Source organism: Branchiostoma floridae, chromosome 8 (assembly GCF_000003815.2).
Source record: "Branchiostoma floridae strain S238N-H82 chromosome 8, Bfl_VNyyK, whole genome shotgun sequence".
Classification (NCBI taxonomy): domain Eukaryota; kingdom Metazoa; phylum Chordata; class Leptocardii; order Amphioxiformes; family Branchiostomatidae; genus Branchiostoma; species Branchiostoma floridae.
The window spans coordinates 4,919,085-4,931,153 of record NC_049986.1 but is presented as its reverse complement, the minus strand read 5'-3'; the positions used below and the strand labels follow the sequence as shown (position 1 = coordinate 4,931,153).

Sequence of the window (12,069 nt, the reverse complement as noted above, 5' to 3'; positions counted from 1 at the left end):
TTTTTCTTTCTGACAGTGTTTTTAAAATGTTCAGGTTTTAAGCTGCACTTTTTCATGGGACCTCTTCCTAAGGGACTTGAAATTAGACATTTTTTCAAACAAAAAATTCAGGTTACATCTGGAAAACTATATCATAGACTGATAGAGTCACATCAGCACTCCACACCTTATACAAAGCCATCTTTCTACCACACATAACGTATACCTGCACGGTATGGGACACAAATCCAAATCGGGACCTACACTCTACAGAAGCTACAAACCATGCAGAACCGGGCGGGAAAACTAATACTGAAGGCTTCACACAGGACACCATCAACCAAAGTACACTCTAGGCTAGGCTGGAAGGACATTAAGGCAACACATCAATACTATAACGCCATACTACTAGTCTACAAGTCTCTGCGCAACAAACTCCCACCCTACATGAGCCAAATGTTTGTCTACTGCCGTGACCAAAGCACAAGAACAACCAGCTTAGCCAGGTAGCCATGACTGTAGTTATATCAGTGAAACTAAAAATTTAGTTAGATAGTTGTAAAAGTAGCCCCAATATGGAAGCCATGAGTGTAGTTGCCATGTTGATAAGTGATACCAGTCTACCACACTAGCGTCACCTTTACTACACTAGTTCATGTCTTGAATACAGAAAGGAATGCCTTGTAGCCTGCAATGTTTCGTAGCTTCAATTCTTTTTTTTCACGTTTGCGTATATTGGAAAATTTAGCCATCTTGTTTTTTTAGCAATCTTGTTTTTTTCCGCCCTATCTCACTATTTTTGCCGTCTGCAGAGGATGTCATCCATAAAATTTACTTGCTGTGGCCTTATACATTTCAGTTGAGTTAAAGATTTTCCCATACACAAATGAAAGACTGTCTTGAAAATGGCAGAAGAAGACATATCAGGAAAAACATATTTCTCACCATCGGCCTGGGTGAAATATAGTAATAATTTTTGTTCACAAACAATAGCCATTGCGATTACAAAGCAAGATACAAGGAGGCCCAAAATCCAATTGTTTTCATACAATTCACAACATTAAAATAATATGATTAATCCAGTAGTAACAATTATTTGAACACATACAACACAGAGAATCGCCCTCATTACAAATGGTGAAAGAAAGAAAAGCGTTCACAATGTCAACATAGCTTTTATGGTACAGGTAAAGATAGAAACATGATGTACCTCTGATGCCTCATTAGTAGCAAGAAGTGACTTGAAGTAACCAGAGAAGGCAGACAGCACACATTTATGGGCCATCCAGGTACAGTTCCCACTAGATGCCTTCAATGTGATGTCACACAAGAAACCGTCCTTGCGCTGTTGGTCCAACTGTTGTAGCAGACTTTCTGGAAGACTCAAGTACTCATAGATGTGGGTGGCACCTGTAGCCATCTTCACGTCTACAGAACAAAACAGTTATCTGTCAAATCATATATCAGGGCTCGAAATACTTTTTCCTGCATACCTGCACTGGTGCAGGTAACATTGAAAATTACCTGCACCTGACAAATTTTACCTGTACCACTTTGAATCTAGGAAGAATACTGAAAAATTTGTAAGCACCATTGCTATTTTTTCTTTTTAATACTTAATAGGTGGTAACAGTTGATGCAGGTAATAACGATCGATACACCAACATCATGCATGTAGGACATTATGTATAAACCCCACTATATGGACCAGTGCAGGTTAGGTGCAGGTAAACACCAGAAACACCTGCACAGCTCTGATTTTACCTGCACAAACCTGCATATGCAGGTGGTAATTCAAGTCCTTCATATAGCAAACTTTAATGACAGCAGTGACAGGTTCTGAACTGTCTGCTGTGTTGGCAGATAGAGAATATATCAATTTGACTACCAGATGAAAGGAATCTAGAAATGGAAGTATGATTTGTCAGTTTCGATGTTCACTAACATCACAAGGGTGTATATTTTGAACAAACATCGATGCTCATTGAATGATACATATTTTGGTTTACTGTAATCAGGAACTGCTGTGTTCTGGTGGCACAAGAACTTAATTTGCATAATTACAATAAAAATAGTCTGAATTTGCGCAATGTGTGCTCTCGTGCCCTATGATGATGCAAGTTTTTGTCAGCATCTTTGTTTGGTACACTGATTTCAAGATAATCTAAGAATTTTTGGGGGAACATTCAAAAATATATTCTACAGTCAAACCTGTACTAGCGGGCACCTTGAATGGCGACAACCTGGCCATTGCGGTCACTTTTTGTCGGTCCCTTGGATTTTGCCCATTGACCTACTAGTAAGCATTTTTCACACTTCCCATAAGTCGTTGCGCCATTTGTTGATACCACAGTTGCCCAGGGTGGGAAATCAATTATGAGGATGGCAAAGCATATAAACTAATGAGTTATTCATCAAAGATAGTAGTAGTATTAGTACAGCTATTATTAGGGCTGAGAATTTTACAAGTTTTGTGGTCAAAAGTAACTTAGCCAACACGTCACAACTGTGGCTGATAGTTGGTTTTGCCTGATGACCTCAAGGGACTTGGCGTTCCGTCTGCAGCCATTGTTCTTTCTTGTTAGAGAGTGATTACACCATCTCCTGTACTCTGTTCCACACCAAGACTACCATCTCTGAGATGTGCTCTGTGTTCTGAATTGGTGAGAACCCATTTTCTGTGTCCTCAGACTCAGGTCTGGGGGTTCGGGCAGCCATATTGGGACCTTGCCGCAACAAATTATGGGAGTGTGAAAGTAGTGTCTAAAGGTTCCGGTTCGGAATTTGATATGACGAAATAGCCAAATAGTCCCTAAGAATTAGACGCAAATCAGAGGTTGTCTCTATAGTTTTAGCTCCAGATTTTCTGGGTATCGCTTTAGCAATGTACAATCTTTTATACATCCCAAAATGCTCGTTGTTTGTAGCGTTTCATGGTGTTGAAGATTTGATCGTGCGGCGAACACTTCCTGGTATTAGTGCGCAATAGTGCTAATGTGGTTTCGTCGCCTGATTACCCAAATCTTGCGTTCTATGTGCGTTTTGGGTGTTTTTGCGCCATCGGAGCTTGCGGAAAACGTATCGGATAGCTTTTTTTCCTTTTTACTCAGTATACAGAAGAAGTCTTGACCTTCATTGCCATATTAGTCATTATCTAGTCATTTCCCCTATGATGCCCCACGCGGGGCTATTTGGGGGTAACGCAAGGTTACCAGTTTACGTTACAGAAAACGCGTGGGCAGAAATGAAAAACTCTCCATTTGGAAGATATCTTAGTCGGTCTGCCTCAACTTCTGTATGGCATCATATTTCTTCTGTTGGATTTATTCCGTGCGAGCTTCTTCAATAAACAAGTCTGCAGTCAAGAATTCTTTCAGGGTGACCAGTTTACGGTCAGTTTTTCAACCTGGGGTTATTTTCCTAAAGGACATATAATTGATCATTACCCATAAAAAGTTCCCCAAGTAGCCCACTGAGATAACACGATGGATGATTGTTTACATTGACGCCATGCCGTGCACTTTGCATCGCCGCTAAACGTACCGGTAAGTCATCTTTGCCCCAACAGAACGCCACTCCTAGCGCCATACTGTTCCACAACTTGCCCAGTGGTACTCATGACATCGGCGAGGCATTTATATGTTTTTATCAATTGGCCTTGGAACGCTGCACGCTTCCTCGCGCCATGCCCTCCCCACATGAATTTGGCTAAAACAGCGCCCCTTAGCGATTTTGCCCTGCCCTCCAGTGCACAAGCTTGAACTGCACAGTCACGTGATGCAACATGGCGTTCGAAAACTACCGGCTCGGCGACGACAGTCACTTGTTTTCATGTAGTCTTTTAAGACTTCGTTTGAATAATGTACATAAAATCACCATGGATTATGGAGATAAGAACTACAGGTTTGGTTTCAGACGATGTTGCAAATGATATAGAGTTTGTAGGATTTAGAAAGAGGGGACGAAGTTAGCGGTTGAGAATTACGATCAAAACCGGGCCATCTGTAACACTGTTCTACGATCCCATGCGTCAATTTAAATTGTTGTCAGGCTTTTCAAATTTAGTTGGCTGCTTTGCTGGATGCAAATATATATCATAGATAAGATACATTCAAACATACACATAGATCATATAGACGTACTTCTTGCCTACTGAAGAGATTTTCTTTTTCACAATTCACCTTGGAGTCTGCACCTGCCAATAAGTGACCATAAACTGGTCCTGCACGTAAACTGGTAACCTTGCGTTACCCCTATGCAGATCTCAGGAAAACTCATTCTCGTGTGGCGGCCTGTAAAGACTGGCCCAAAATCAGCAATTTTTGAGGGAAATGTTATTTTTTAATGGTTTTTACCAAAAATAACATTTCTACAGAAAATGTCAATTGAATCTGTTGGTCACCTTTTTCTATCAGAATTGAATTGTCCGAAAAACGATGTTTTGAGAAGCGCTAGCGCTTTTCTGAAAGACAGTCGAATCGGCCACGAATCGTAAAAAAAAACTCCGAACCGAGGCCACAAAGCTTGATAAGCTGCAGTTCATTTGACCTCCGCATGAGGTAATCTACATCTCAAAGCAAAGAAAGGGGGGGGGGCAAGGGACATAATTTGTGCTACTTTTATAGCGCTGTTTTCACCCATCTGTTAATGTAGACTTGTCCTGCTGCCTTCAATTGGCTACCAAACTTTACATCTATTATCGTCTCTCTCCTCTATAAAATCTATAAGACGTCGAGTTATGTTACTCCAAAGTTAACGTAACGTTAACAACGTAGATTAACGTTACGTTGCACATCCTTGCAAATGGCGCTACCTCCTACAAATCAATTTCTTCCTGCACAGAATAGAATAACGATTTTTCCTGTAGGAATTACAGCGAAAAGCTCAGGACATGCTGGAAAGGTGCGAAATGTAAGACAACAAAACGTTCAGTCCAACGCCAGCTAGTTTATGACCATCCCACATTTGGAGGTTTTCACGTATGCAAATCTCCCGTTCTGCTGCGGTGTTTGGCGTCACCGCCACCATTTTCAACCGAGAATGACCCAACTTACGGCACTATGAAACACAATATTATCGTAACGTTACCGTTTTTCGTGTAAAATTCTCAGGATATGTAAGGAGACGTTCCCTTGTCTAGAGCCCGCTGAAAAACACAAGATGGCGTCCCGTGTCGTTGCTATCTTACCAAGACCACAAACCCTTCCACATATTGAGCGAGTCAAATAAGTACAACGCTAATAGTAAATAATACAGGCTATCAAGAAGATATAGATACTTTCAAAGCTAAGTGTAACATATAATCAGATACTATAAACTGTAAATAGCAAACTATGTTACTATCACGATGCAAATAATATTTTAAGCTATGTGGTCTTGTCATTGTTCCGCGCGGACTGGAATGTTGGTCGCAGTCGGGTAACTTCCTGGTGTTAGTCCGCGATAGCGGTAATGCGGCCTGGCGCTTAGGTTACGTTTTACAGGTAACCCAGTGAAAAGTGCGTTCTCATTAGAGGAGCATAGTTACCCAGTTACCCAGGAAGTATAAGCTGTCTCAATTTCCTGTGGTCACCCTTGCTAAATCTTCTGGCATGTTATCATTTGGCTAATCCGCCATGAAAATTGATAATAGAGGTACTACTTTTGGTCAAAATGATGCATATGAATATGTCTCAAGAGCCTCTTGATAGATTGCGATGGTTTTTGATAACGTTAGGTGGGTAGTTTGGATTATTGTGTCGCTGTGGGTCGATTTGGGGCCTCCTGTCACAGTGGTTGAACTAGTAACGTTAACATCAACATTTATTACCACATAGTCTAGAAGAAGAACTTTATCAAGTGCACGACAACTGTAAAAGGTACAATATGTGGCAACTTGTGCATAACGTTACAATACATACAGAACAGTTTAACTTCATGAGTTGCTAATATCTAAAGATCTATGAAACTAATCTATCTTACAAATGGTAATAGTATAAACAATCAGGCTAAAGTCATGCGCTGCTTCAGGACAGTATGATATTTTCTAAGGAGTTGTATATAGGTTGACCGGCATAGCCAGATATAGCGTTACCAACAAGACATGATAGTAACACATATTAACATTTCTGTCTTGGTATGTGGTAACATTACATCAGACTTGCATTTAATAGACTGTAGCAATTTTTGTCTCTCTCTATCATACGTTGGACAACCATTAAGTGGAACCCCTGCATGAAAAAATGCAGGTACTGTTTTTGGCGACGCCTCCGAGGCTAGCCTAATTATAGTGTGCGGCCGTTTGCCAGGGATTCCCAGAATTGTACAGGAATGTCTGGTATTTTTTAGTCCGTGCGTAGTAGGATCTTCTGTTAGAACTGGGCGTTAAGGTCTTGAGTCTGGAGAATCGGTTAGCTGGTGCCCCAGGATCGTTTTGGTGGTTTTGCTTTCGCTGTATGTTTAGGATTACCTAAACCACGGCTGTTTTTGTTTCACCGGAACGTCTTCGAGCCGGGTTCGGTGTGATCAGGCTTCGTGCCCCGTCAGACGGGCATCGAGAGCCACGTTATGTATCCTCTTTCGTACACTTGGAAAGCAGGTTTGTGTCTTCCGACTTACCGTTTTGTTTTGCATTTCAAAGTTGTTTGGCTGTGTTTGTGAGGCTTTTGAAGATCCTACCCCTCGTCATAAGCGGCGGGAGTAGTGGTTTGGCCCACACGTCGGTCTTACGTATACAAGCAAAAGACCTTCTTAAAAGGACCTTCTAAACCCCCCTTGTAACTCGGAATTGGCTTGCCATATCCGGGTGAAAGTTGGGTGACTATACTACGGAATTTGCGCTCAAATTTGAAATATCCTAGAACTAAGAAATCTCAGATTTACTACCACTTATTGGCACTTTTTGACACTTTTGTGCCATTATTTCACGTTTGCAACGTAAAGGATTAATCTACAAACATTCCGCTCTTGTCGCGCTGTAACCTGTTGACCTCCCGAATTAGACCCTCCTGTTTGTAAACAACAGCATGCTTGCCACCGGTAGGTCCCCCGGGGCGGGGTAATCAGTTTGGCACATGGCACATTTTTTTTCCTGAATATTGGTATGCAATGCTATAGGGTTGATTGAACTAACAATGTAAAGAAAAAGTGGGAAAAGCTACTTTTTGTTTTGTTGAAATATTCCGTAGTATGCCTTTAATGATGAATTTCAGTAGATCCTTTCTCCAGTTCACCTCTGTGGACCTTCTTCACAAAATAAACGGGACAACAGATACATATGGTATCAATCAATAATCATTATGATAGTTATACCCCCCTCCATTTGCATACAGAATATTTCATTTCATACATTTTGGTACTGTCTAAGCTACCAGTTTTTGCTTAGGAGCATTTTTACTGCGCTCTCCCCCTCTATTGAAAAAAATAATCCCATCTGAGAATGACCGGGAACTACGCACGTGAACTACGGTGCTACTATACAATAAGTAGTACTGTACGGTATTCAAACGTTTATTTCTTGATTATAACACGCACTCAGCATGCTACTGTTTCACACATTAACAAAGAAGCCACCGTTGTACTTCAAGAAAGAAAGTTTTTATTTCACAAACGGTATAAGTTTCTACAGATGCAACACGTTGTGCAACTCTAAACTTTGGTATCACGTACCAACAGCAGACAATGACTTGGTTATAGTTTGAAGTTTTCCTGCTTATTTAGACAAGACAATGGAAGTTACTGTACTTATTCAACGCTGTCACAAGTATCACCAAACTTCATACAAGCAGACCCCACAAAACACACTGCACTACACTTAAATATGTTAAAATTCTTGGTCTGTGTAACATGTCTGTAATGAAATTCTATGTTTAAACTCATGGCCCCAAATCCGACCTGCTCTGGAAGTAAAAGAAATGACCAAAACTAGCGGACATAGACCATGAACACTGAGCTTCTCGGCCTAGTATATGTTTTGTACCATGTATATATGTGGTCAATTGATTTATTAGTACTCAATGTAATTTGTATCTCTGTTATATTTTATCTGACCCCATCCTCCTAACGCCCGGTCCCCAACGGCATTAGCCTTTGGGGCCCTGCTATCTCATGCCCTATCAGTGGTTATTATGATTGTCGCCACAAACCAGTTGTCAACCAATCAGAGAATAGGCTTTTCTTGGGCTTTTTGTGTCGCAAGCTGTCTCGCAAAGGCTGCTGGGAAGCTATCAGCCAATCATGTTACGTATTACATGGCTCCATCCTCCTACGCCCGATCCCCAACGGCTGACTGCCCATATAAGGACAAGCTCATTAATATTTATAAGTAGGGCGGTCCCTAACTGGTCTGAGTGCACAAGATAGCAGAGGTAAACACAAGGAGTTTTGACACGACTGTGGTCCCTCTGCGTAGGACAATGATCTGACCCTTACCTCCCTCATGTAGTCATGACCTCAATGAAAAGCGGCTTACAGGCCGATTTCAGCTTCTTATGAATGAATAAAGGTTCAAAGAAACAAATGGTTGATATTGTAATATCCACAGTTATTATTACATGTATTTAGTTACAATATTGTCCCAAATAGACTAATCATATATAAAGGTAGTGTTTCTGTCACAATTTTATTATGTATGTGGGAACACTTCTTGCACTTGACTTTGCTATCTTCTCCTTGGTGTTTGCTGGTGCCACTTTTGTAACCAGTTGACTATCGTGCCCTCTGATAGGCCAGACTTCTTGGAATTAGTTGAGTTCCAGCACGTGTGTGTGTGTGTGTGTGTGTGTGTGTGTGTGTGTGCGTGCGTACGTGCGTGTGTGTGTGTAACTGGGTGTGGAAGGACCTTTATGATATCTGGTATGTTGGATGATATTGGTGAAATAAGAAATAAAGACATGATTCTATTACACGTCCCCGGGCGGCTCTCTAAGCAAGACGTCTTGTTTTGATGTTATGGTCATTTTTTATTCGATAGCATAAAACGTTAATGTAGTTATTGTGTAAATACACTGTGGTGTAGCTTTGTTCCCTATGGCAGCAAAAATAGCAAACCAACTTACACTCTGATTATTGCCTTTGCCAAAATCGTTATTGCCGTTTACGTGATTCCTTGTTTATTTGTTTGTTTGTTTGTTTGTAGACAGAATAAGCGGAGAAGTTGTGAATAGATCTGCAATTCTGCATATTTGGAATGTGGGTAGTCGTCGGGAAAACAAAGGTCAAATTCAACAGTAAAATCTCCAAGTAAATCTGTCGATGGCATAAGCTAGTATCACAAGCTGGCAAAGATCCGCCGAGTGTAGCCGAGTGTTGATTGGCTAATCTCCAAGCAGATCCTACCGTAGCATAACATACGTGAAGCCCTTTGGCCGGCTTTACTCCTTGCCAGCTTTGATCTTATGGCACCGGCGTAGGGTCTGTTTGAAGACTATTATTTGGCCAGCTTTGGTTCGGCCACCATAGAGTCTCTGAGGTTAAACCGTTTAATAGCTACAATCCTTTGCCAGTCTTAGGCCACCGCAGGATCTGCTTAGAGATAACAATTGGCCTCATAGCGCGTTTCTACTAGGGTCAAGGCCACTTGCTACAAAGCGTTGGTACTGCCCCACTTGGAATATAGTGCCATCGTCTAGGACTCGTACACCAACACAGGGATACAGGCGTCGGAGGCCGTCCAGCGCAGGGCCACCCGAGTGACCCTTAAAGCCTCCTGTTACAAATCAAGAATTTAGCTCGGCCGACTTGTCGGCGAGCTCCAAATGGAGAAGTTCGACCGGAGCTTGTCCAAGCATTGGCCAAGACTTGGCCAATACTCGGGCGGCCATTCCGACGGTTTTAGACTCTTTTCTTTTTTGTTCAGAGTCTGACCGATCTACAATGATTCGGCCGGCGTCCGCATGAATTGTAAAGCCGGCTTAACTACTTCTGGCGGACTAGCAGCGTGACACAAATGCTCAAACACCTGCAGTGGTCCCCTCTCTCCGAATGGAGGAGGAACGCCCGCCTCACCTTTTTCTATAAACTTATAAATAATAGGATTAATGTGGACACACAGGACTTAGAATGCTCATTCTTCCCTAGACCCATTCCAGAGGCCTGAGGCTATTGACAGTATCGTCCTGTCCACAGTGGAAAAATTGCAAGTAGAAAAGTAGAACACAGTAGAAAACTTTGCACTGTTGACAGGATCATGGTTCAAGGTGTAGTCCATAGAAGAAAAATGGCATCTTGTATTTTACGGAGAATGCGCAACTGACCATTATCAAACAAGTCTCCATCAAACAGTTTTTTTACAGTGACAAGTTGAAAGCCGGAGTTTTCATACAGATAGTCCATGAGAAAAGCGGATATCATGTAGCTGTCGGGATGGTCATTGTCCAGACTGGTCGATGAGGATCCTTCCCTTCGAGATGCGCTCATAGATTTCGGTGTCCTTTCTACGTCTCTTTACGGTAGTAGTTGCCTTCCCTCAACAAAGTACCTGAAAACAGCACAGAATCCTGGACTTAGATTCAGTGAAACATATTGAAGAAAACTAAGGTAACAAAACTAGAGCTTTACGCAACTCCGACGACAAAATCTACGTTTTCTTGCAAGATTTAGTTTTATTTGCTAGTTTGAAAAATCTCTCATCAAATCCATTTTAATCATGTTACGTTATACATATAGTAAGTTGTACCTCGTCACCAAGATGAAAGTTTCCTAAATATGGAGAAATGTGCTTTTTTTAAAAAGTCATTCTGAGACAGAAACAAATTGACAGCATGAAATTTCAGTAGAAATGCTGCATCCTTCTATTCACAAAGCTTTGAGGTCGTTACACAAATAGTCCTTATCACTCGACAGGATGCATCCAAATCCAAACACAATGTGCCGGAATTTGACAAACACGAGAGTGAACCTTGAAAGATCAAGGCTTTACAGCGCCAGTATTGATTAAAGTCACAAAAAAAACAAGAACTCCCAGCGCAGCTGCAAACATAATGCACTTTCTGGAACGTATGTTTTTAGTTTTGGCTAACGCATGCAACCTGTAGTGGAAATGTTAACGCTTAGTATTACGCTTCCATGATACCTGTGGGACATGATGGTGAATTCCTTCAGGTGCTCAAACTCACCAGGAAGACCGGAAAACCGGTACAAGAGATAAGCCGGGTTTATTGACACTGACTGGTGATAGGGACGAGACTATTATCAATTGTTGTGAATTTTTGGCATGCTTCAATTGTCCACTTCACGTTTTTCTACGCAACACTGAACAAGTCCGGTGATTCGAAGTTTCAAGTTGCCATGGATGTACCTCTAACTGTTCCCGTGCTGCTAATTCTTCTCAGCATGATCAATTACCACACCGCCATTGCAGGTACGTCTAGTCTTATTGTAATTATTCTAAAGGCGGCCTCATAATGTTTGCCTAAAACGACGATGCCTATATGAACTTACAGGGCTACATGAGAAGTATCTGTAAATCAACATGACATTTCGGTAAAAAGAGTTAAATCGTTCGTTTGGGTTTTTTGTGTTTCTGAAGTCTCCGCTGCCCCTCCTTCCCCAGACTTTTGTGTACGAGACTCTTACTACGCCTTCACTCAGGCGTGCGGACGGCCCTGTGTGAAGGACGAAGAGTGCGATGTGGAGTACCGCTGTCTGTGCGATCACAAATGTGGCCAAACCTGTGTCAATTATGGTAAGTGCTTCCTTCCTCACTTTCAACTCGTGCTCGTGCTACCAACAGATGCACGGAACTGCTGTACCTTAACCCGTGACAGTGATGTTAAACCAGAGTTGTGCCATCCGTCCGAATCTTTTAAAGATTCGTGACCATATCGGGTGTTTCGTGTAAGGCGAACTTCGGCGCCGTCAAGGGTAGCCAGGGAAGGGGAAAAAAGTAGACGAAAAAAAACTTAAAAAAAACAAAAACGAACGACCATTACATGATCATGAATGGTGAAGGAAACTTTTGGTTGTGGTGAAACACAAAACCTGGTGTCCCCCGAATTCAGCACCCTGCAGGGGCGGGCTGCATCTCCGAAGGGCACCGGTGCGATTGTGACCTTAGCATGCTATGGCAACACTGTGGGCAGGGACTTTGGCCCAGGACCCAGATGTACTGTG

General features: G+C 42.0%; 2 protein-coding genes across 2 annotated transcripts in view; one reads left to right on the top strand and one right to left on the bottom strand.

The window, feature by feature from the left end:
- Positions 1-5,255, bottom strand: part of LOC118420828 (zinc finger protein 835-like) — a 9,425-nt gene extending 4,170 nt beyond the window's left edge. The window contains exons 1-2 of the mRNA XM_035827849.1: positions 5,068-5,255; positions 1,190-1,407 (exon numbers count right to left, since the gene is read on the bottom strand). Of these exons, the coding sequence (XP_035683742.1) occupies positions 1,190-1,399 (210 nt within the window). The 5' untranslated portion in view covers positions 1,400-1,407; positions 5,068-5,255. The remainder of the gene's footprint in view (positions 1-1,189; positions 1,408-5,067) is intronic.
- A 5,908-nt stretch (positions 5,256-11,163) lies between these two features.
- The window catches only part of LOC118420753 (sushi, von Willebrand factor type A, EGF and pentraxin domain-containing protein 1-like), a 41,156-nt gene continuing 40,250 nt past the window's right edge, over positions 11,164-12,069 (top strand). The window contains exons 1-2 of the mRNA XM_035827720.1: positions 11,164-11,317; positions 11,510-11,641. Coding sequence (XP_035683613.1) covers positions 11,245-11,317; positions 11,510-11,641 — 205 coding nt within the window. The 5' untranslated portion in view covers positions 11,164-11,244. The remainder of the gene's footprint in view (positions 11,318-11,509; positions 11,642-12,069) is intronic.